General features: G+C 32.6%; 2 protein-coding genes across 2 annotated transcripts in view; both read left to right on the top strand.

Moving 5' to 3' along the window:
• Positions 1–27,811, top strand: part of LOC144842707 (ankyrin repeat and SOCS box protein 11-like) — a 372,919-nt gene that overhangs the window by 270,074 nt on the left and 75,034 nt on the right. The gene's annotated exons all lie outside the window — the stretch shown is intronic.
• LOC144842351 (uncharacterized) lies at positions 429–27,681 on the top strand. Its single transcript, XM_078698786.1, has 4 exons — positions 429–444; positions 5,341–5,370; positions 25,845–26,375; positions 26,908–27,681. Exons 1-4 carry the CDS (start codon positions 429–431, stop codon positions 26,913–26,915), a joined length of 585 nt encoding a protein of 194 aa, XP_078554912.1. The 3' UTR covers positions 26,916–27,681.

Here is a 27,811-nt window from a genome sequence, read left to right as displayed (position 1 = left end):
AGACATAGACACAAGTTTGCTGAATCCCACTGTGCTACTAAACGGCACTTCTCTACACCTGTTTCCATATGATCCGATTGTAATGTTTATATATTTGTTAATAAATACTAATGAATGAAAAACTTATTTGTTTATTTGCAAGGATAGTGTTTTTTTGAAGGGGTAGATTTTAACATCGATGAGATCATTATATCAAAATGTATGTGCTTATCCCGGTGCTTAGCAATTGTTAAACATTCATTGTATATTATAGGAATAATATCCATTCCACCAATCCAGAGAGTAATAAGGTTCTTCGATATTACACAGCGATCATGTTACGTACACAAAATGGTGATTGCGCCCTCTATAAAAAATAAAGTTTAATCACCCAACAAACCACACTCACAACATGTTATATATCAAGTCGTTGGTTATATCCTTGAAGAATGTCAAACACAAGAAGTAAGTTTTTGTTTCATTATTATCATACCATATCATATACGGAATTCTTAAATACTGTGTTATTTTAATGGCAGGTCTTTCTTCTTTTAATTTTTTTTATCTTATATTCGTATCATAGGCTATGCCTTAGCTAGGCTAGGCATACCTAGGCCTAGCCTAGGCCTAGGCCTACTAGGCTAGCTAGGGCCTATAGTCCAGGCAACCTATGAAAAAAAAGGGGGTAACCCAAAACAAATTGTAATAGTTTTCAAACCTTTTTTATCTGATTTAGTACCTAATAGGACACTTCATTTTCAAAATCTACCAAAATCGGATTAGTGGAACATATAATTTAGGGGTCATTTTGGTATAAGATATTTTATCAAATGAATATCATATCATAGCTATTCAAATTATCTATCTAATGGTACCAAGCATGATATGTTTTCATGCAGACAACTTCTTAACATATTTTTTAAACAAAATTTTACCAATATTTTACCTTTAGTAGTATAGTTATGTTGAATTTACAATATCAAAACTGAAACACAGTTTGGTACGGAATTACAAGAATTAAAATAGAAATACTTAAAATTTGAGGTCAAATATGTTAATTTGGAATTAATCACATGTTTTGATATAATTTTTAATTTTCATGATATGTTTACATGCAAAATTGCAAAAAAAAAGTTTTTTTGGCAAAAATGGTAATTTTTAATTTTTTTTATCCAAATTTCCAATTTCTCAAGAACTATATTTTTAGTAAAAATGGAACTTAATGACATTTTTAAAAACACATTTTTACCAATATTTTGCCGATAATATAGTCATGTTAAATTTACAATATCAAAACTGCAAAACGCAATTTGGTTAGGCATTACAGGAATTTAAATAGAAACACTGCCAAATTCCAAAAAGTCCATCATATTCATGACTATAAAAAAAGCGACTAGTTTATCGAGAACCGAAACCAACCCATTAACATAAATATCGAGAAATGTTGAAAATATTTATAATTTATTGTAGGGTCAGTCTAATCTTTTCAAGAAACCTTGATAACATAATAACATGACCACCCTGTTAGTATTATAACTATAATTATTGATAAGTTTTAGTGAGACAAATCGTCCACCTAGCTAACACAATGTTGAGAATTGTTAGTTGGAGGTCTCCATTTCAATTCAAGATTTATTTAAAAAATACAGAGACCACCATCACAATATTGTGTAGGGCTTTTACAATTCATCGCAGGCAGAGACGATGTTAATTAAATGTTAATGGCGTCTTTGCCTTCAAGAAATTTGACCTCAGACGAAATGTCTGGGGAGAAAAACCAGTAGTAGATGTCCAGGTGAAACATTTCCTGTGGAAAATGTCCTTGGGAAAATGTGGAAGGAAAAATGTCCCTGGGATAAACCAGCCTGTTCCCCCTACTGTACTAAATAAATGACATAATATTGACAGTTTAGTGGGGTCTATGTTTTTAAGTAATACTGAAAACAAAAGGCTCAATCTAAAACACAATATTGAGAATTTTTAGTAGTAGTTTCTGTTTTCATAATTTCACAGTAACACCATCCTCTTGAACATAGTGTTGTGGACTTTTTGTCGGGAGAGGTCTCTATTTTCAAAAACCCGAACACAGAGACCCAATATAGAGTACAATATTAAGAAGAAGATTTTTTTAGTAGAGATCTCTGTTTTGGAGATTTTTTGAAAAGAAAGATCAAAGTAAAACTTTTCAATATTATGTTTAAGCTGGTCCCTGTTTTTAAGGTCTCTCAAAACCTCTACTGTGTTTTACTGACTGATAAAAACATCATAAAACATAATATTGAAAACTTTTAGTGGCACTGGCAGTCTCTGTTTTTGGAAACCGGAAAACAGAAACCCAGTATGAATACAATTTTTAGTGGGGATCTTCGTTTTCAAGAAGTCCTGACATTAGCGACCGCCCTATTAAGCTCTGTGTACTTTATGATGTCATATCACTACCAATTTTAGCATATCACTTTTTTTTGTCACATAATGTTTGATAGTGTAGACAGAGCTCTCTACTAAAAAAATCTTCTTAATATTGTATTCTATATTGGGTCTCTGTTTTCATGTTTTTTACACAATATTGAGAATTTCTAGTCGTGCCTATGTATTTTTCAAGATTTCTTGAAAATAGAGACCACAATATTGAGAAGTTTTAATGGGGGTCTCATTTTTCAAGATTTCTTTAAATCAGAAACATTTGCTAAAGAACACAATATCGAAATGTTTATTGATGATCTCTTATTTTACAAAAATCTCTCGGATGGATCCTAGAACATAAGATTGAGAAGTCTTAGTGAAATCTCTGTTTTTATGGGGGTCTGCTTTTCGAATTTATATAAAACAAGGCCATATAGATAGATGGCTGCAGTCGCGTACTCAAGTTAGTGTTTACCGTCCGACCGACCAACATAATGAGCTGTAGAGTCGCGTTGCACGCGAATAAAAAACAGAGACCTTCCTAAAGAACACAGTATTGAGAAGTTTAGTGGCGATCTCTATTTTTGAGAAATATCGATAATCACACACAATAATATTGGTTAATAAGATTTCTCAAAAACACAGGCCTTCATTAGAATATTTAGAAGCATATTTAATGAGCTTTCATTTTTTACCAAACAGTTCTTCCAAACACTTTAATAATATTTAAATATATATAAAAAAAATGTGTAATTAAATTAATGCACATTTTTTTTAATAGCTTTATTATTAAACATTTTCAATTGTGTGATCTCTATTTTCTAGCCCCACTAGAAATTCTCAATGTTGTGTTATAGGGTGGTCACTCTGTTGAACCCACAAATGTGAAAACGCCCACAAATGTGAAAACGCCCACAAATGTGAAAACGTATCACCCACAAATGTGAAAACGACCACAAATGTGAAAACGGATCACCCTCAAATGTGAAAACAAACACAAATGTGAAAACTCATAACCCACAAATGTAATAAACAGCGCCCACAAATGTGATAACAACCATCGCCCACAAATGTAATAACGCCCACAAATGTAAAAAAAAAGAGAGACTTTTTCGGCCACTAATGTAAAAAAAAATCAAATTTAGTGCTAGACTCAAACAATTTTGATTGACTTAATACATTATATCATGATCAAAACTTGTGTATTTACGATACGTCTGTTAAGGGTCGTTGTTAACGCGTTGGATTATTACCATTTGCTTCTCGTGCGCGCGTTGCATTGTTAACTCATTGGCAAGACGATATTTGTTATTTGCTGCGCGAGTGCACGATACAAGGTCAAGGCTATATTATAACATTGTTGCTTGTGTGGTTGTTAACTAGTTGGCTTACTATTCGACATCGACTTGGAACTATACGTACATAACAGCAACGAGTAACAACCAACCACAAGTAGCAATGGTATAGATAGCCGTGACCTTGTAGTATCGTGTGCGCGCGCAAAAAAAACATCGAACATGGACTTGGAACTATACGTACATACTAGTAAGCCAACGAGTTAACAACCAAACACTACATACAAGTAGCAATGTTATGACCTTGAAGTATCGTGTACGCGCGCAGCAAATAACAATAATCGTCTTGAACTATTAGGTACATTAAAACAACGAGTTTACATGCAAATATAGCGCGCACGAGCAGCAAATGGTAATGATCCAACGCGTTAAAGACGACCCTAACAGACGTATCGTGAACACGCAAGTATTGAAACAACTCAATATAATGTATATAAATACATTAACATTAACTCGATCAAAATTGTTTGGGCCTAGCAATAAATGTAATTTTACATTTGTGGGCGAAAAAGTCTCTCTTTTTTTAAACATTTGTGGGCGTTATCACATTTGTGGGCGATGATCGTTTTCACATTTGTGGGCTCTGTTTTCACATTGTGGTTGATGCGTTTTTACATCTGTGGTTGTTTTCACATTTGTGGGTGATGCGTGTTCACATTTGTGGTTGTTTTCACATTTGTGGGTGATACGTTTTCACATTTGTGGTTGATTTCACATTTGTGGGCGTTTTCACATTTGTGGGTTCAACAGGCTCTATATTTATTTCCGTTTAATATTGTATTTTTTAGGTTTATTTTAACAAGAAATAACAATTAATTTTGTACAACTTTTGCTAATGATAGACATCCTAATTTTAAAAACAGTTAACTGCAATTCTTGTTTTTGAAAGGTGTTGTCAACGATTGAGATGTAGAGAACAAATAACGTAGAACTGGTTCATAGATTATAGTGTTATAACTAGGAAAAGATGTGTATTACTATAGGCTGACATACTGTGGATACTGCCTAAACGTTATATTTCAATAGATTATGCTTATACATAAGTTATAATTAACAATTAAATAACTTTAAATAATATATTTCAATCAAAGACTAATTACGATTGTTCCTTTTTATCTAGCCTATATGTTTTACTAATGTACAATTTGAGATTCTTTTTTAAATCAAAATGAAACGATGCAATCTAATTTTAATTTTTTTTTAATGTTTTGAATATTGTGTTTATTTTGATTATTGTGTAATTGTTTATACAATAATAGTCAAAAGTTCAGACAACTTGCGAAATAGGATTTTAAACGTACAATTTATAGTTAGGTATGGTATCAATATCAGAGAGTCTCACTTATGTTATTTTGTCACTAACGTTTAATTGATTAGCTGCTTGTTTCTATGTAGAAACAAGCACACTTCGACCTACAGTAGATAGTTTATTATCACTGTACCTAAAAACTGATCTAGCAACAATGTTATGTAAACGTTTTATAAAGTAAGCTAATAATAATTCAATTGTAAGGCTTACCTTTTTTTTTTTCGATTTAAAAAAAAAGTGAGCAATTAGTTTTTGAGATGTTTACTAATACGTAGTCCTACGTTTTGTACATAGATACACCAAATGATGTTCCTCAGACTACAGGTTAGTTGGTTCCAATTTTTGCATCAAGTGCGAATTGTTCTTACAGATAGGTACACACAATGCAAACATTTCTTTAAAATCCCCGTACAATATACGTGCTCTCCTATAACTGTTGATCAGCAGTATTTGAGGCTGATTGATGGAAATATAATGAGGATTATGCATTATAATTCTATCGCTCTGTTTAGACGCCACATAAGATAATTACTGGTCCCGCGTCATATATCATCACAATGTAATTAGATTTCTCAAGTATCATAGGCATATTTGGTATTATAATATTACATGTGTGACGCATGTATCTCATAGTATCATACAGTATACCATGACATAACTCTTAACCTAACGTTATACGACACGTCAGGCTCCACATGTGATACAAATGAGATGCCGTATTACAAACATATTCCTATGATACTTTGCAAATATTGAAGTATGTGTAGATACAACACTGATAATCGGGTAAAATATTACTTTAGGTAATATAGATGTACCTACAGTATGTCCGATATAATGCAAACAGTTAAACAAACAAACTTTAAGTAATATAGATGTGCCTACAGTACGTCCGATATGATGCATACAGTTAAACAAACACACTTTAAGTAAAATAGATGTGCCTACAGTACGTCCGATATGATGCATACAGTTAAACAAACAAACTTTAAGTAATATAGATGTGCCTACAGTATTTCCGATATGATGCATACAGTTAAACAAACAAGCTTTAGGTAATATAGATGTGCCTACAGTATGTCCGATATGATGCATACAGTTAAACAAACAAACTTTAGGTAATATAGATGTGCCTACAGTACGTCCGATATAATGCATACAGTTAAACAAACAAACTTTAGGTAATATAGATGTGCCTACAGTATGTCCGATATGATGCATACAGTTAAACAAACAAACTTTAAGTAAAATAGATGTGCCTACAGTACGTCCGATATGATGCATACAGTTAAACAAACAAACTTTAGGTAATATAGATGTGCCTACAGTATGTCCGATATAATGCATACAGTTAAACAAACGTGCATTATTAAATCTCATCTGTACACGTCAACTATAATTAATTAATTCAAATCTAATTACATTTACCCCTTATTACACGTTTATTATTATTTATTTATTATATTATAATTTTTTATAGACAAGTATGAAATATCTAAACTAGTTTGAATTTCCCAATAACGTAGCAGTATCCACAAATGCATTCAAGCAGGAATGCCTCCGTCAGGTTAAGTTACAAAAGAAATACAAAACAAAACTCAATAAAATTATAAATGTGTATACAGGCCAAATACAACAATTACTACTAAATTTCTAGCAAGCTACCTTATCTGATTTATTATCTATCAGACACGATGTTTTTTTGGTGGATGATATATTTAATTAATTTGTATTTATTTAATTTATATATATATATATATAAACTTACCGTACGCATTACGTATCAGACGTATCTGTTCTTCAGATTTAGATTTTCAGAATCGTACCGAAGAACTAACCGGACATCTCCGGAATAGAAATTACAAAAAGGAATACATCGAAACTGCTATAAAGAAAGCAAAAGATATTCCTCGATGTCAAACACTGACGTACAAACCACGTCAGCCAAATTCGACCAGAGTGCCATTGGTCACAACCTATCACCCTAGGTTGCCTCCATTACGGGCTATTATTGAGAAACATATGCCAATTCTACAGTCCACAGAACGTCTCAGGACTGTTTTTCCGGAACCACCCATTATTGCACTTCGTAGACCTCCCAACCTTCGTGATATATTAGTCAGATCCAAATTTAAGAGTGAAATTAACTCTCATGACAGCCAAACTTTGGGCAGTCACCATTGCGGCAAATCTTGCAAAACTTGTTCATTGGTTGATTCTACTGAAAAATTGAAGAGTAACCAAACTGGCAGCATTTTTCGGATAAGACAATCAATTAATGGTCTAATCAAAAATGTCATTTATCTCATATACTGTAATATTTGTGGCAAACAGTACGTCGGAGAAACAAAAAACACTCTCCGTATGAGAATGACACAACACAGATCAGCTATCAAAACATTAAAGCTTGATCAACCTGTAGCCGAACATTTTAATTCAGCTAGTCACTCGATTACAAATTTCAGAGTTATTGCAATAGACAAAGAAAACCACTGGGAATTACAACTTAAAACCACAAAACCTTTTGGACTTAACATAAGAAACATACTCCCAGATCGGTAAAATTATTCCATTGACTACCAAAATTTAAGTTTCAGTATTAACCACCATTTAAGCTGTTTTTTAGTTTCATTCCAAAATTGTTTATATCTCTAACAAGCTACCTTCTTTGTTTTCTACTGTTATTCAGACTCCACCCTGTCTCTTTTTGTTGTATTTCTTTTATTCCTGTCCACCCAGACAGCACCAGTTCTTATACTATGACGTTATCCAAATTCCTTCACTTGCACCGATGAAGGGCTAATGTTGCCCGAAACCTCTGCTAACTTTTCTGGCTGTTTTACTTTATCGTTTTGATTTAGCTTTTCGCATTTTTTTTTGTATCTCCATTGAGATCCAGCCACTCATACCCACAGCATTTTTATTTTTTTCAGTAATTTGCCTTTGGATTTATATATAAAAAGATCAAAAAAGTTAAAACTGCCTTAATATAAGTTTATTTTTACGACATGTTTCGGGCATAGCCCATCATCAGGTGAAGAGAATTGTAACAAAGGATAACATATATAAGTCACAAAATTACATAAAAACAAATCAGCGAAAATCAAAGATGTTAACAAACAAAAGGCATAGTTATAAAGGCACGCCTCCAAAAGCTTTGGGTACAAAGCAGAAATGGTTGCTTATAAAGCAGGACATTTAAAACAAAGACAACAAGTGTGAATAATTGTTAAATATGTGAATGTCTCTGGCAAAATTAATGTTTGAAAGATCTAAATTGTACATTTATGCCGGTAGGGGCAAGAGTGCCAAGCTTAACAAGTATTCTTTCTTCTATAATTCTACGAGATGTCTCAGAACCATTACATACCTTAACACCAGAAATTGTAATATCCGAAAGGGAATGCTCATTATTACAAAAATGCGTGGCTACAGGTAATCCGGGTGTATTTAGTTTATTAGACCTTAAATGTTCTACAAACCTATCACCTAACCTGCGTTTAGTTTCACCAATATAAAGCATATTACATTTAGTACACGAAATACAATGAACTAGATTTCTAGTGGTGCAAGTAATACGATCTGTGATAACATAATTACCAGAAGGTCCTACTATTTTGTTTGAACATGAAACGTAATTACATGTCAAACATCTATTTCTACTACATTTGAATGCTCCAGTTGATTAATTAATTTGTTTTGTAATTTAGATTTAACTAAAGTGTCTTTAATGTTTTGATCACGTCCGTAAGCTATCATGGGTGGTTCTTGAAAAATATCTTTTGTAGCGGATTTATCTTCAGTCAAAATTGAAAAGTTATCGCGGACAATGTTAATAACCTCCTTAATCATAGGATGATACGTGAGGACTAGAGGTTTGCGGTCACAAGCATTTGTGTTGTGTAGGTTGCAATGTGTCCTCGTGCGTTAACTGGCAAACATCACTACATAAACGGTAGTGATGATGACGACTTTAACGTAAAAGCATCTGAGATGATCGATTTTTTCAATGCACGCGAATATCCATCTGACATTACCGTGAAATCTCTAAGAAGTTTTTTAAGGGCGGTCTCAGTACTATGCCCAGTTTTGTAGGCAGACTGGTAGACATCATTAAGGCGATATTTGTTTAGATAATCAGATAATTGATATGAAACAGCTTTTTCCAGTAATTTTTAAACAAATGAAAGATTGAAAAATGGACGGTAGTTGCTAGGATCTTCCTTGTCAAGATTGTGTTTTTTAAGCACAGGGGTAACATATGCAAGCTTATAAGGCTTTGGAAAAATGCCAGTGGATAGAGATTGGTTGATGATGTGTAAAAGAGCGGGAGCAAGTTCATGAGAGCATGCTTTCATGAGATGCGTTGGAAGAGGATCTAAAAGACAAGTGGAATTTGAAGATGAGTTAATTAAATCGAGTAGGTCTTTGTGTTGAACAGCTTTAAATGACCTCAGATTGGATGTACATTGTACATCATGGGCAGAAGCAACAAGCAGCTGAAGGGGTTGAAATTGTGAACGAATACGTTGGATTTTTTAGAGGAAAAGAAATTTGAGAAAATTGTTGTTATTTTTAGAGGATCGGGTTCAGATGGGAGGACAGTGTGGTCAGACTGCCTTTTGATAAGAGTATCTTTAAACAGTTTCTTTTGGTCGTTGGAACAGTTTTTAATTTTGTTTGAAAAGTAATCAGACTTGGCGGTTCTCAGTTTAGTGTAAAATAGATTCAGTTGTAAGGAGTAGTTATTTTTGTTACTATTAGCATCAGTTCTCCGCCAGATACGTTCCAGTTTCCGGCAGATTTTCTTTTGGGAAAGGATATCATCATTATACCAGGGGTTATGAACAATATCACGGACGGACTCCGAGTTAATTTCACTCTTAAATTTGGATCTGACTAATATATCACGAAGGTTGGGAAGTATACGAAATGCAATAATGGGTGGTTCCGGAAAAAGAGTCCTGAGACTTATACTTCATTTATCGCTATTATCGCCGTCGCGTGTGACAAAAACTAAATGTAGCCTACGTCTGTTATTATTGAAAAGCCAAAACATGTTGATTTTAATTCTAGAATACAGAAAACTGTTTCAAAAGAGGCCTACTTACTACGTACTATAACATGTAGCCTCATTATATGAGTTTGTTTGTGTAGGGAAAGCGGTACCAGGCTGGGCCAGCTGCATGTGTGCGCTGATTTCTGTGACTCAGCCCTGGGGCTACTGTCTAAATCATAGTATTTGAGGGCCCCTTTATTGTCCGCATTTGCTTGTTGTTTATGGTCACCATCTGTAAACAAAGAATATAGGCCTAAATAGGCCATTTGGAAAAAAAAATAAAACCCTCATATATAGTAACTATGGACGAATGAACTAGACGCAACACAATTACCAACATTGAATTATAATTCCTTTACTTCTAATTTGGCTATCAACATATCGGATTATAATAGTACTACTGTATGTTGTATAATGAAATAATATTTGAGACTGAGTGCATGTTTTAAACGCTTTGTGTAACGTCCACCAACCACATGAACTTGCTCTATTGAGTGTTGACAAAGTGCGAGGCACGCGAGGCAAGCGAGGTATACGAGGCACGCCAAATTTTTGTGCGAGGCATCATTTCCAAAAGTGCGAGGCATATAGTTTGCAATTTCAAAAAGGTGCAAGGCATATCTTAACGTGCTATTAAGCTATATTATAGGCCTAATAATCAATTATTTATATTTTTATAATAGGCCTAGCGTATCGAAATAGATTCGTGTATATAATAATAACTTTATTGAACAGACGCTTTTAGAACAGCGGCACACGTTTTATGACGGTGCGTTCATAAGTTTAAAGAAAGAAAAAAAAAGGAAAGGAAATGAATTATACAATAGTGAAAAAGTACAACACTTAAAGCCCCCTTCCCTACGTTTTTTAGATCTAATTTAAGGTCACAAACTATATTTAATGTAAAAATAATACTATATGGTCCTATTGCGATAACTTTTTTCGTCTTTAAACGGTTAAAAATGTGAAAAATAAGTCGATTCTAATAATTATAGCGGCCCGCTATAAATAAATTGCGCGCGGATTGATATTTTTGTTTTTCACCTGTAATTCGCCCACTTTTCGATCGATCGTGAGGCCACAACTAATGGAAGACTCCTAACTTTTCAGCGAAAATACCGGGTTTTCCCCAATTTGTATCAACGGAGTCTGGCAAAAATAGAAAGACAATTAATGCAGCAACTATACAACGTCAGGCTAGGTATATAGCTAGCGTACGATGTTCGTACGTTACCGATGTTTACCAGCTAGGCCTACAAAACTAAGCCCAGCTAGGCTAGGCCTAAGACCGTCCACGAGAGGTCGATCGCCGCGAGCTACTTAGGTAGTGCATTGTTTCTCACTTTTTATCATAATTTACCATAAAACGTACATTTAAGACAAGGAATGACATGGTTTAATGTTTTTAAAGTGATATATATGTATTATGTTCCAAAAAACGTCCAAAATTGCAGGGAAGGGGTCTTTAACTTTTGATGGAGTATAGGCCTACTGTATATAAGTATATTTATTCATTATTATTATTATTATTTATGTTCTTGTTAATACTGTATTGTTATTATGAACGTTAATTGTAATTTATTTACAGTGGTACTATTTTTATTATTATTTATGTTTTCCTAATTATTTTTATACTTTAGTCTTATTTTTAGTATTTTGTTAACATTTTTATCTTAGAAAAATCATGATTTATGTTTTGAGAGTTATAATGAATATAAATTTTTAAGAAGAAACATCCATGTAACAGTTAAGTGTTGTTTACAGTGATAAAATAATTAATAATATGAAAGGCCTAAAATAAACCAAACTTAGCATTTGTAAAAATTAACAAATTAAAGTATGAAGTTAAACATAAGAAAATAAACATTTAAAATCAACGAATACAGTAAACACAAATAGTAATTTTAAAAAGATTTACAGAGATGTACACCAGTCTTTCTCTGCAACATTAAGTACAATAATATCGAAAATTAATGAACAAAATTATAAAGCAACAATGCAAATTAGCTCTTTTTTAACTCGGATCTTTTTTTCCAGGCAACTTTAAGAAAATTCTTACAGTATTTGTCAAATGCTGTCAAGACAGCTTTACTAGGATCCAAGTTAATATCCCCCCCTACAACTATAGTAGTTTTTCCATTAACATCAGCATTTCTAAAATGTTCCCATGTTGCAGACTCATCCAAATTTTCAAGGTCATTATTTAGCTTCACTAATTGGATCTCCCTTATAGCATTAAAAGCTTGGCAATTAAATAAAAAGTGTTGTACATTTTCTATTTCACCACTCTGACATAAAGTGCAGTGGCCAGATATTTCTTTAGACCATTTACAGGTTCGTCCATCTAGAGGTAAAGTGTTGGATCTTAATTTAAATTTTAAGCTTGCACCTGTGAAATTGGTTTTATCAAGAAGATAACTCTCAAGGCTAGGACTTTCTTTTAGTTTGGAGTAATCTTCAAGGGATGACTTTTGGTTTATATTATTTAACCAATCCAAAGTGTATGCATCTGCAACATGATCATCTATGGTTTTAACAGAGAATGAATTAAAAGTATAATTTTCAGTATCAAAAACTTGTTCAAACATATTTAAGTCTTGGCATTTATCTAAAGTTTCTTTACATAAAGCTAAAAAGTTGTATTTTAAAGAATCAAAATCACTGTTAAGTTGAAACATGCAATGGAGTGAAATATTAGGCCATCTATTTACATTCATATTTATAACACGTTTGAGGTATTTGATTTCAGTAATTTCATGTGTTTTTGATAATGGACTCCATCCTAAATCACCATATAGTGCTTGTTGCGGTGTGCATCTCGGAGCTTTTAGCAGGAATCTGGCCATTTGTAGCTGTAATTTTTCTAAATTGTAAATATCGCTTTTTGAATTACAGTGCCATACACCACATGCATAGTTAATCGAGGGAAGTGCAATTGTTTTCCATAGGATATTCCCGAAATAGACCCTATTGAAATCATCAAGATTTCCTATTATACCTTTAATATATGCGATTAAACGATTTCCTTTTTGGATAACATGTTGGTAGTGACCATGCTCTTTTTGATTTGCACAAATTATTACACCTAGATATTTATAATTGTTTACCTCAGTTATAAATTCATCTCCAATTTTCCATTTTTTATCACGATTGACACGTTTCCCAGTAACCATTACATTAGATTTGTCATAATTGAAGCTTAACTTCCACTCCTTTGCATATTTCTCTGCAATATCTAGCATTTTTACATTTCAAATTCATTATTAGCTAGCAAAACACCATCATCGGCCCGAAAGTGGCCACCCATCCATGAACCATTCATTCTAACTCCTAAATCATTACTACGAAGCATTTTAACAAATTCATTTATGAAGATACAAAATAATATTGGGGATAAAACGCAACCCTGTTTTACACCCTTATTTACATTAAATTGATCTGTAAGATCATTCCCCATTCTAACCTTTGCTTTGACATTACTATACAAACATTTAATGATTCGCCAAACCTTTCCTCTTATTCCGGCATCCCACGCTGATTTTAAAAGGCCTTCCCGCCACACACTGTCAAAAGCTTTTTTTTTATTATTATATCTGTTAAAAGGTTTTGATTATCATTGTTATTGTCATGAGTATTGTAAGATCTATTGTACAATTCATTAACTTCTCTGTTTATTAGATAGGAAAAGCAATCTTTATCTGTGTTAGGATCACCAAGATTTTCCCAGTATTTTTTAGCATTGTCCAAAATTTCTTTTTTGTCTGTAATAATTTCCCCTGAATCTAAAGATTTAATACAAGTGATACCTGATTTATGTTTTCCATCAGCACTTTTTAAGATATTCCAGAAGTCCCTGCAGGAAGGCCCCCTTTATTTGCATTTTAAATAGATTTATTAACTCTACTCTTAGTGTAGGCTGGTATGTCGTTTATATGAATGTCGTGTATATTTTTTGTTAAAAGCAAACTTTGACTTTATTTCATATCTTGATAATATAAGGAATGAAAAAAAATATGTTGCCATTTTTTCAAAAGACATTTAAAGGACCAAATTCAAGATGGCCGCCAGCATTCAAATAACCCTATTAAAAATCAGAATATCACCAATAATACAAATTATGAATGTGGAACAAGTCCGTTTTGATGGTATTACTGTACCCATTATACAATCTTAACTATGTAAAGCGATAATCTGTCGGCCATCTTGGATTTCAAAATGGCCGCCACTAAAAGTTAAATTCTTTAAATAATTTTTTTTAAATATGTGTGCATAAATTGTTGTTGGTACACAATGTTCTAAAATTGTCACTTCTCACAGGATTGTCTAAATATAAGGCTGTCTAAAGTTGTCAATGTTCTCTATATAACAGATATATAATACCCCCACTATGACTCTTAAATTAACTAATCGTTCAAAGTTGGAGTTGCAAAAGTATGGAACAACTTACCAATTTATATCAAATATTCAACAACAATTACGTCTAACTAGAGGGTGGGCTAGGAGTGTAAATGATGGTTCTCGGAATGATAATGACTCAGGTAAAAAGGTTTTAGAAGGACGTTCTCTTTGTACGTTTTCTGTCGGTTACCATTATTGACTACTATTAACTAAATTATTGTTTTGTAGGGCCCTTATAGGGCGGAGGCAGAGTTCATTTGAGGGAGATGCTTATTCGAGGGATTTTTTAGTTTTAATAATATCGTAACATTTATAATCAAATACAATCTTCTAATATATATGAAAAGTGGTAAAAAATAATAACAAATGCTTGGTAAATTGTAGTTAACAGTGTGATGAATTCTATTACAAATAGTATAATTGTGTAGTTGCAAGGTGAACCTGTGAACTCATCGTGAACCCGGAAATTACTTTGACCGCGTACAATTGAAATTGAGTTGAAAATCTACCGATGAAATCAGAAATTTTGTTTTAAAACTCTTTATAATATATTCCTAAGATAGAAATATGGAACAATATCGTAATAGTAAAAACTGTTATTAAATTTACATTTCGCGGTACATCTGAGATAGTTCAGGTAGGTATCCAAGGCAGAGATTTGTTCCAAAGTTTTTCCATTGTGCTCGCAGAATTAACCATAATTTATATATAGAGTCTAAATTACAGATCTCATTTCTTTTCATGAAACTGAAACTTGACAGGAGACAGGACCACAATATAAAGTATATAAGTGCATTTATACCTTATTGTGAAATCCTGTATAAATATGATGTTAAATAATAAATGCGTTATTGCTATGTAATTCAATGTCCTTCAGGGCCATAGTCACCAGTATGGTTGGTAAGTTTTCAACCTGTCAACTTTTGGCAGAAGCTTGAAGGAAATAAAGATACAGCTCATTCACAAGGTTATTCATAGGCAGCATTAACTCCTACTTCTCATCTTCTACAATCTCAACTGATTTCATTAGATATATACCCCTACAGATAGACCACCATTATACACTGGTTTGATGAGTGCACATGGTTGTGGTATAAAAACTCATGTACTAGGGAAAGACAAAAATGCCTGGTGATGACTCTTGCCCGAGATGAGTGGAGGTGGACAGAGATGACATCAAGAAGCAATTATTATGTCGACCCGGTGAACTACATGACTTTTGGACTGTAGCATTGTGAAAATAGTGTTGAGGCCAGTGCTTTTGTTGAAACTGAACTTGTATTACCTATACAACCAGTGACACAAATATCTTAGATGGAAAACATCTTAGAGATGATATCCCGATTAATGAAGAATGCTGCAATTCGCACAAAGGTGTTTGTTGGCCATGGCATGATGAAATTGGACAGAAAATGTTTGAGGCATTAGTAAAAGTCTTGTAGAAAGCAAACTGTCTATATGGGATACCAAGAAAAAGATGAATATTGGCAAAAAATATATATATGACGGTGAATACAGGTGACAAACTTATCAAAGTAAAAGAGGACTCCTATAGAGATTATTTGGCGGTGAAATGAGGTATTGCATTACTTTTGCCAATTTGTTTCTGAACAAGCTTGTTGGGATCACAGATCAGTCTGTGGAAGTTTGATGGATACAGTAGTAGAAAACGAAGGAAGGACAGAAGCACACTAATTCTGCTTTCTCTCTACAACTTGCTTCTACAAATGCAGACAGAGAAAGAGATTCTAAGTGAAGTATCATTTTGTTTGAAAGAGGCTGATCATAAAGATATTAACTTGAATACAGAGAGTCGACGAAATCTAAATGATGTGGTTAAACTATATTCCTATATATGTCCGAGACACAAGAAAACGATATCTGCACACATGGAAAGTACACATACTTTTATCAAATATTTCTTCGCTCATGACCACCTGAACTACGACCGGTTACTTCCGCTGTATCAATTTCAACAGATTACTGAAACAAATTACAGATATTGGAGTTTATGAGAGGACATGTATGTGTGGGACTTGCTGGATTTACATCAATTGATAAGGGTCATTGAGCGTGGTATCATTGGAATAACACAAATTAATGATTTCATCAGAGCTGGCAAATTTAGTTGATGAGTTTGAAAGCCAACATTTAAAGAGAGATGATATCCCGATTAATGAAGAATGCTGCAATTCGCACAAAGGTGTTTGTTGGCCATGGCATGATGAAATTGGACAGAAAATGTTTGAGGCATTTATAGTAAAAGTCTTGTAGAAGGCAAACTGTCTATATGGGATCCTAAGAAAAAGATGAATATTGGCAAAAAATATATGACGGTGAATACAGGTACTGGTACTGGTACTGGTTCAAATAACCGTCTCATAGAGACATCTGGTAGCCATTGACTTAAAGTTGGCATTTGGATGTGTTACTTTTAAATGTACAGTACGAGAGTGACCACTACCAAATTGCACAGTCACAAAACAACTTATAAAATAGGTGACAAACTTATCAAAGTAAAAGAGGACTCCTATAGAGATTATTTGGCGGTGAAATGAGGTATTTCAGTACTTTTGCCAATTTGTTTCTGAACAAGCTTGTTGGGATCGCAGATCAGTCTGTGGAAGTTTGATGTATACAGTAGTAGAAAACGAAGGAAGGTCAATTTACTGTATCGCATTCAAGATTAGAAATATTTCATTGAAGGACTTTGGCAGAGTTAGTTGTCATTTAACTGAAGAAGTTTATGAGATGTTTTAATATGAAGAAGTGTACTGTCAGTACTATAGACCTCCTGATGGTCAACATTTTGTGTTAATCACCATGTTGTTGTCATAAGCATATCATTTTGTGTATTTCAATCTAATTTTATTTAACTTACACACGTTTTAATAAGAAATTTAACCCATTTTTTAAAAAATGGCGGCCATTTTGAATTTCAAAATGGCCGCCATTTTGTGTTAGTCACCAATGTTGTTGTCATAGGCCTGTCATTTTATGTGATTTCAATCAACGTCATAACTTGCACATGTTTTAATAAGAAATTTAATCCATTTTTAAAAAATGGCGGCCATTTTGAAATTCAAAATGTCAGAATACTAATGAATATAGGTTTATAATAATTCTTATATAGCAGAGAACCCATATGAACTTAAAATATTATTCATAAAGGGTGTTACTTTGTCCAATATGGTACATTTATTGGATATTTTATGTATTGGCGGCCATCTTGGATTTGACACCCTTAAGCTTTTTTAAAAAAATGGCAACATATTTTTTTCATTACTTTACATCCTAAAGACACTAAATCAGCTGGAATTTTGCTTTTAACAAAAAAATGACACGAAATTACATAGTGGCCTACATTATCTCTGTAATTTTCATAGCAATTAAATTTTTTACATAGATTCTTTTTTCCTGGTACGTTTGCCATAATGTTTCATTTTTATTCAAACCAGTTTTAGTACTGTATCTATGTTCTCTTGCAGCTTTTCTTCTCTCCAAAATTGCGGATTTTATTTCATTATCAAACCAATGTTTTTGTTTTTTGTTTATTTGTTTAGTTCCTATGCCTTTCTTTGCTGCGTCTATTACAATTTTCTTCCAAGAATCCCACAGAATATCTACATCATTACATTTTTCTATGTCCCAAATTGCAAAAGCTTCTTGAAGATTTTGCTGAAAATTTGAGTAGTCTTGTAAGTTTTTTATGTTCCATATATGGTTTTTTGTTTCATTGTTTCTAATTTTAGATTGGCTCATATTGTGTTCTAGTTCTAATAATAATGTATTATGGTCACTTCCTGTGCCAAGTTTTCTATCTTCATCTATAATAAATTTAGCAACATAGCTAATAATATTTCTTGAACACAACATGTAATCGATCGTACTTTTCTGATAACCCCTACACCAAGTTATTGTACCCTCACAAAATATAGTACAATTCAAGATTGTCATATTTGAATCATCTCTGAAATTTAGTAAACCTTTTCCATTGTTATTAACATCAGGGTCACCATTAGGTATATTATGACCAATGTGACCATTGAAATCGCCCATTATTATAATGGATGAGTCACTGTCATTGTTTTCTAGTTGAATAACTTCTGATAAAAGCTGGTTATATAATTCATTAGACTTATCAGTATCAGCCCCATCTACTGGGAAATAAACAACAGAGATAAATAAAGTACCACAATCATTGAATTTAACTTTTACCCATAGCCTTTCAAAATCGTCATCTTTACACTTAAATACATCATCGTCTAAAATAATAATATTATTTGAAATGAAGGCTCCTATTCCCCCACCTCCCTTATTTTTTCTGTTTTTACCTATCCATTTATAACCACTTATATTTATATAAGAATCATTTTTTAGAAAGGTTTCTGCAATTCCAAAAACTTGTATATTATTTTGTAAAATAATATTTGATATTTCCTTTATTTTAGCTTTTGTTAAGTGATTAACATTGTTAAAAGCTAATTTATTGTTATCATTAGGCCTATGTATATTAGTATTACTATTTTGGAATTTTTTCTTACCACCTCGTCTATTTCGTTTTCTTTTAGGTGTGTTCTTTTCTTGTACTGTTAAGCTTTGTGTCTCTAAATAAGTGGTTTCACTCGGTATAAAGTCTCTGCTGTTGCAATTAAATTCGTCGCTAAGAGGGTAGAAATTGTTTGCTGAGAGTAAAGCATTGTTGCTTGCAATGTCCTATTGGTGATGATTATTGAACCTGTCTGAATGAATTTTCTAGGCGTCCATTTCCATTTCATTTGTGTAGCCAAATTTCTTGGGATGGTTTCCATAATCATGTGATGTGGTGTTTGAATATGATCTGGTTCTCCAACCTCTGTATGATCCACTCAATTGATCTTGTCTTTGGTAGTTTGTTGCATATTGCCTTGGTTGCTGTCTTCGTACGAATGGTTTTATGATCGTATGTCGCTCATTTAAGTTCCTAAGAAGGCATTTTGTACCAGATTTGGAAAGGTGCAAACCACTTCCGTTGAGGTGCGATTGTAAAACTGTACCATTCTTCAGGAAAAATGTTTCATCGTTATCAACCAGGCACACTGTAGAAAGCACAATCTTTGTTGTTGGAGCTTTAAGTTTTACCTCCTTTATCATTTCTTCATAGTTGACAAGACCTTCTTCCAAATCATTATCGGATGTACAATTGTTTGTACCAACATGAATGAGGATCGAGCTAAAATCATCTGGTTTACTGAGTTGTTGTTTTACATCCTTATCTTTCCCTCCACGTATGCAGTTCACTTTTGAGTTACTAAGGCCTCTTTCGCTTATGTCTTTTATAATAGAGTCACCTATTATACAGCTTGGTTTGTCATCAGTAGTTTTCAATTCTTGAAAGTTATTGGGCATAGAGCTTGTATTACTTTTATTGAGCTGCATGTCTAAAATTACAGACTTTTGTTCATCTACTAGCTTTGTTAAGGAAGCAACATCGTCTACTAGTTTGTTCAGCATATCTAGTTGTAACTTGTTCTGTTTTTTAAGTTCCAAGACATTCCTTGGTAGGTAACAACATGTAAACAGATCCACGACTTGGATGTAGAGAATTTGGGTTAATGTCCACACACACTATATGATATGTCTCTTTACACAGTAGGCATTCTGTTGACTTTCCATTACTTTCATCAAAGTTTAACTTGCAGTTATCAATACACTTAATCTTTCTGTTGGTGATTGGTTGCGGTTGTGAACGACTTTTACTACTAGGGCTCGAGTCAGATTGCGATTTCCGAGGGCTCGAGTTTTTCTTAGCACTACCCATTATTCAAGATATCCAGAATATTTGTTTGGTGGGCAAATTAAGTTCTTTTGTTTAAGAACAATAGAATAACAGCACAGGAAGTATCAGTGCACTAGTTGTTTATTCGAGTAGCTTGGGCCTAGACAACTTGGTCAAAGGGCTGGAATTTGCTCCACTTAGCAGCTTGTATTCCCTTGTTTGGCCTAGGATGATCGACAAATTATATCTTCAAAAAAGTTATCATAACAAACCTGGTTATCCATGAAATCCTCAAGTAATGTTAGCATGTAATTAAAGATGATGCTGGCATGAAAAAATCATCACATAATCTGGTTATGAAGTAAAAATTGAAAATTTTAGGCAGACTTCTGTTCCCCACATGTTCAACTTGCTTGCCTTGTATAATTTATACACTCATCATTTGTTTATTTTTATTTAACGATTGTGCTTTTTCATTCAAGTCATATCGTGTTAAATTTTACTTTTAAAAAATTGCCAAAACTGTTCACAAGTTGTGCATCCGTATGCGCCATATTTTTAAAATCTGAACGACAGTCTTCAACTTTCGATAAACAATACTTGTTATAGCGACACTCATCAAATGACTTCCATGCTTGTTGGCATTTCGAGCGTGTTCACTTTACAACAATTGATTTAACATGTCTCTAGAACATAGCAGAGTGAAAATAATATTTTGTCACACCCCCGCGCCTCGATCCGGTATACATGAGAGATGGAAACTATTTACTATTTAGCAGGTAGCGGAACGATTCTGCCCTGAGAGGATTTGGCCTTGTGGCGATTCCCCTTCCCACAGACTTCTCACTGAGCGGAGTAAGACATTTTTGACTTTCCATTCTCTATGAAATCAACACGTGTACCTCTCTCGCAAATAAAGTGAACAGCGATGGCTAGAACAAGTTCAATAACTGGCGGTGAAAGGTAACTGATGCCGATCAAATAACATAACACTGTTCGCGAATTTCACTTATTCAATGTTCAATATTTTTGTATTTATGGAGCGCCAAAAGAGCAACGAAAATAGAGTCAACATCACTACCTAGCCTAGATCTAGGACATCCTACTAAGGATATTATGATAAAATGTTGTATTTTATTCTTTTAAAGGTTAACGAAACCGTGTACAGTATCAAGAGTAACATTTTTCCTTACTGACAGTGACAAAATCTATTGAAATTGTACAAATAATGTGTTAAATATATGGATTCCACAGAGTTTTTAGACCTCTAATTAACGTTGCTCTTTTGGCGCTCCATAGAAACGAAAATATTGAACATTGATTATGCGAAATTAAATATATTTTGTCAATAAAAATGCTGTAATCTGTTATTATATTTGCTGATACTTTTCTGTTTACAAAGAATATTAATCGATCTTAAAATCAACATCACTACCTACCTCTAATCATAGGGGCGACCTGAGGGGGATATGATGAATCTGTCGATTTTATTCTTAAATTTAACGAAACCATGTTAAGTATCAATAGTAACATTTTATTTGTATTGACAGTGACAAAATATAGTGAAATCTAACATGATTTTTTATTTTTTTATTTATTTATTCTGGTATAAAACTTACAAGTAGCCGCAAGGCTAAAAACGTTGCATTTTCCAAAAAAATGCGTTAAATAGATAGATTCCTTATAGTTTTTAGCCCTCTATTAATGTTACACTTTTGGCGTTCCATAGAAAAGAAAATATTGAACATAGAGTATGCGAAATTTGCATGAAAAAAAACGTCTCTAAAATCTTATTTATTATTTGTTATTTTATTGATTCTTCTTCATTAAAGTATTAATTCTAAGGTGTGGTATTCAGGATAAATTTAGAGTTTAAATACAAGGTAGGTGCGAAAGGGAACCATTGGCAATTTAAGGTCTTGGGTCTAAGGTTTCGTGATCTTAGGTCGTTGCGTCGGGTACGCTATTTTTCTTTGAAATCATCTTCAATGCAATGTGGGATCTTCTTCACTATCAGATTCATCTGAATCCGACAACCTTAGTCTTAGATTGAAGTCATCATCGACATCATCATCGTCGTCTTCCTCCTCTAGCAGTAGGCCTAGCCTATCATCAGCGGCGCCACCACCACGGCTTAACTCATTATCCGCTACATATTCACTATCAACGGCAAAGAAATCTTGAATGAAATCGTCTAGCATATCGCACGATTCATCCCCAGCAACTGTTCCCTGTAATACTTCAGGTTTTCGCTCATGATTTTAATTTATTTTTCGATACACAGCAACATTCATGAATGTTTTGGTGTGATCGACAACATGTGTGTCCCAACTGTGATTCGTGCTGAGCATGCGCAGTAAGGTGAAAGGCGCCTTGTTTTGACTTTGACCAATCACAAGCGGCCTCTTTCTAGTTGTCATGGAAGATGTAAATTTGTTTACTTAAGAAAAGACTCTTTTTTTTATTGGATAAAATCACACAATTATTTAATTGTCCAACCAAACGATAGCTTATTAAATGTATTTTACAGTGACCCCAAACATGCCTAGGGTCAGCTTTATTTATACATACTGTAAGAAAAGGTGCCTAAACCTAGGCGTTTGTTAACGGAATTATGTGGCTAAGTTTTTATTTTACTGGTGAGTGTACAACAAAAAAAGCTTTAATTTTATACTTTTCTGACCTTAAATGAAAAATGTAACCAAATATCCTGATATATCCTAAATGGTTATTTAAGGGTCATATATTTGATATAAAAAAAGGTGGATCTAAACATTGCTCACCATAATGTGCATACTCTTAAAATATAAAAAATATATATGGTTAATTTTTAATTTTGGTCACAATTCTTTGGTAACAATTTTTGTACAGTCTTACACATATATCATTGGTTTTTTTTTTATTTTGTATCACAAAGCATTCCTGGATTAAACAGGTTCCTATCAATGGCTAGTTCATTGTCTAAATGTTGTGCCGTTTATGAATATACCGGTAGTGGTTTTTGTGCGTGAGTTTGAATGATTAATTTTAGAAAAATGGGTCAGTTTGACACATGCCATTCTTGTTTTATTAATAATTAATATGTTAATCTGTAAATTCATAATGTTGGAGTAAAGCTGTAGCTTGGTGGTCAATGTACTTGCCTTCCAATCCCAAAGTCCGGGGTTCAATCCTGATCTAGTGCTAGGGTTGTAACTCTTTCAACTCCACTCAATAAGCCTCAAATCAGATAAATTGTTAAATATAGTTTATCCATCCTGTAATTGGCGAGTTACTCACTAATGGATGCGTATGAAATTTTAAAAAAGTGTTGTATATAAAATTGTTAATAAAGTGAATTGTATAAGTCTCACTTCACAACATGGAACTTTTAAGTCTTCTGATTCATTCAATACCATAACTCTTTACATAAATATATTTATTATTATAGTAATTTTGGTACTATTTAATTTTGTGTTCAATTAATATATCATTATATGGAATTAAAATCAATAAATTATAAGGTATAACAATTACTCCAGAAGAAATCAAAATGATTTTTATATTAATAGATACTATTCAAATATATATTAGTTTTATGTTAGTTTATTCTGCATATTTGTTGCTGCTTTGGGTGTTTAGGTAGGTAGAAAATTCTTTAAATTGTTAAAAATAAACTATTTGAAATTTGTTTTATATTTTAAAATAAACAACATGTTCTTAAAAGGTGAAAGGTAAATGTAAAGATATTTATTATCATCATCAAGATTAACTGGAAACCGATGAAATTAAAATTATTTTTAAAAGCATTGAATCATAGAATATTACCAATAAATTTGCTGTGGCAAAATGAATAAAACATACCTTTGAGATAGCTTGAACTTCTGATTAGTTTTGATGGCCCAGGTTGATCTATTAAAAAGAATTTTATTAAATAGAAAATGAGGCACTTTAGTACCACTATTCAATACAGTATATATACGATTTATCTCAAACAATTTTATATGAAATATGCATAATCCAGATAAATTCACGTTAATTGCTTAACATCAGCAAACATAACAACTTTTAATCCTATAATAACCTGCCTAGTATAGACTGGGGAATAATACAATATGGTATGTCTATCAACCAAAATAAATTTCTTGAAAAATTTTTCTTTGACATAACATATCCTAGAACCTACAAGAATGAACAATATGCTTGACATTTTGCTGACTGCAGAAGTAACTTACTTAGACTTAGTTCCTCCTGTTCTCTAAAGAACATTGGGCAGCCTGTTTCTGTAGCCAATGGTTTTTTCCGAGACCGGGTAGCTAACCCTGATCTCAACCCTCCTCCTTTCGCATCCGGGACTTGGGACCATGCAATGTTGGAGTAAACACCTTAGTAAAGACAAATAAGAAAAATCAAGACAAATCTACATGTTTAAAAAGGGAAATATGGACGTAGTAAACTGACCCAAACAGATTAATATTAATACTGAAGAAATGTCTCTAAATGAAAATTGGAGTACATTATGGGAAAATATCAAAATAATTATGAACTTCCATATACCTCGGAAAACCATAAAGAACAGAAGAGGCATTTCATAAATGAATGAGTATATACTCTAGTAGCTAGATCAACATTCGTATGCACTTTGAGGTCAAGATAATTTGACTTCATAAATTGGTTTAGGGTGGTCAAACCATCATTTTTGGCTTGGTTAAACATTTTGAAAACGTTGCCAAAGGTCAAAAAGTCAGAGTAAAAGCTTATAACACCAAACACCAATATGCTCTTAAATATCGACAACCACTGGTCATAGCGAGGTAATTTTGATCAGAAGGTATACATTTATATTCAGTTTAATGGAACATTTTAGTCAAAAATTATCAGAAATGCCATTTCTGACATTTGACCTGTGGTTAAATGATGACCAGAAATACTATTAATTACTAATGTTTCAAATAAAAAACATATCTCTACACAACTAATCCTTAGTAATAGTATGCAATAACTGATAAAACAAATCCTTTACTGTTTGTAATTGTACTTTTGCTTATAAAAATGCTAGTGCTAGTAAAAGTATAGAAATGATCACCTATAATTCGTCAAAGTGACGAATTAAATTCTAGTTTCAGGTTAGATTCATTTGAAATGTAACAAACTTGTTATCAATACTAAAAAGGTTGTTCTTGTTCATTCAAATGTGCCATTGATTTATACATGGTTATTGAAACAAAAGATTGAAAATAAATTGTCTTTATAATTTGAATTGATTATAGGTATTAGAAAAGCAAAAATATTAATAGCAATTTTGTATTCTATTGTCTGAATATACTATTTCTGGCGGGTACTTTGATATGATTTACTATACAATAATCTCAGTATAAGTTATCGATTGGCCTACTCTTGACATAATAGTACAGAAACCTAGTACCATTTTATAATTGGTTAGAATCATGCCCAAGTTAGCAGCCATTTTTGAATTGGTGTATCAAGTAGAAAGTATTTTACCAAACTTTAATTACTTCTACATAATACGTGGGGAAAAGATGTATTATCGTTTTACAGCGTTAATTATTAGAAATAATTTTTTTTTTAACATTTTTTTTTCAGTCAATGGCAGTACCTTGCAGGAAAAGTTCAGCAAGTTGAAACATGATCTTGGTTCACTGTATATTGGTGACAATCTTCTTCTGCTGAGATGTTGTCTCTTTAAACACATAGATTTACAGCACCTTGCCCTTCAAAACTGCATAGCAAATTCTCTATTCAACAAACTCCATGAACAACGTTATATCACACCTACTAATATTAACCTCTTGTTAGAAATTGCTGAAGTGTCTAGGTTCAGAGCTGCTGAAGATCTCATAAATCAGTATGTTGTACACAACAATGTTCTAAACGCTCAAGAGGAAACACTGTCACCATATAGAAAACGATTGTGTAAGGCATTGCAACAATTTGATCCAAATAGGTTAAATGTAGTAATTTCTTACTATGAATTGGATTCATTGAGAAGGCATTTACCAACCATATGGGAGGTAGTGTTTCACCTAGAGAAAAATAGACAATTAGTAGAAGAATCAGAAATACGGAGATTTGCTGAAGTTCTTGGACCAATCCCAAAAGCAATATTATTAGCTGGTATGTATTTTGTATATTTAAATTTAAGAATGTTTTTAAAAAAATGCTTCCTTCAGTCAATGTATATGATTTCTTACATACACAATTACAGTATGGTTATATATATAATGATAACAATACAATACACACACCTGAATTATTTATGTTTATTATAGAATTTTCGTTTTTGGCTGTATGCTTTTGAATCTTTTAATGTTTTTTCATTATCATGTTTTTTTATGATTTGTTTATATTTAATCTTAAGAGCTTTGTCTGTGTACAACAACAAGTTTTACATGATTTGTTATATATTTGACAATAAATGCTGTGCAAGCAGCACATTTATTCAAAATAACTGATAATATTATGTTGAGGCATAGCAAGAGGTTCTCTATAAACAAGCTCTTGGAAATCCACTTATACTGTATATTATGTAACATGTATTTTCTTAAGAGGTCTTTTCAGCTAAAAATGTATTCAGATCTTGAATGTTGTCTAAATTCATTATCTTAATCTACAATTACCATAATGTTTGAACTTTTTTATATTTCAGTTGAATGAGATTTACGATGAGACAATCAAGAGAGTCAATTACCGTGTGTGAAAATTAAGTGACTGCAGTTACCTTGTGAGAAAAGCGTGTGTGTACAATCAAGTAAGCTCTTACAATGAAACGTGATAATAAGGTGATAATAATGGTTCCAGCGCAAGACAATCATGCGAGAACCCCAAACCATGTGAGATGAAATACAGTAGAATATTTAAATTTTCAAAATAGTATATACTTTGGAAACACACCAGAAGATGCATTTTATGTTGCCCTATAGTATGAAATACAAATATATTACCATGTCAATTATAGATAAGTATTTCTTCGTTTAATGGCAGATTTATGTATTGGTACTGCTTTTTTTAAATTTCTGAATCTTTTAAAATCCCATTTTATATATCATAATGTTGATTGAAGACATTTTGAGATATGTTGGATTGTTTTTTTTTGTTTTAAATCAAAAGATAAGGGACTAAATAAAACAACAATGCTGTTGTTAAATTGTGTTACAAAACCAAATAAAAGCTTCAAAGTAAAAGGCCAGAGAGAAATGCCAATCGCCAAAACTACTGAGTTTGATATATCATGATCATAAAAGAAAAATTCAAATTCAGTGGCCATATTGACTAATCACACTGCTGCTATCTACATTTAAGTGAATACCACTTAGTGAAATCTCCATGACTTACGTGAAATACTGTGTATTGGGTGAATGTGGCCACTGAAGATGAACAAAATTGAAAATATTAATTTTATTAGGAAAAAATCTATACTTAATTCCAGTTTAAATGAAATAATGTTTATTACAACATTTAAGTTTCTATTACAATGTTTATGTGTAATTGTATTTTGATATTAGAATGTATTTTGATTGTGTGAATGCTTCAAAAATCAATATCATTTTGAC

This window comes from Antedon bifida, chromosome 5, assembly GCF_963402885.1.
Source record: "Antedon bifida chromosome 5, ecAntBifi1.1, whole genome shotgun sequence".
Taxonomy (NCBI): Eukaryota; Metazoa; Echinodermata; class Crinoidea; order Comatulida; family Antedonidae; genus Antedon; species Antedon bifida.
The sequence above is the reverse complement of the archived record's forward strand: the minus strand, read 5'-3'. Positions and strand labels throughout refer to the sequence as shown.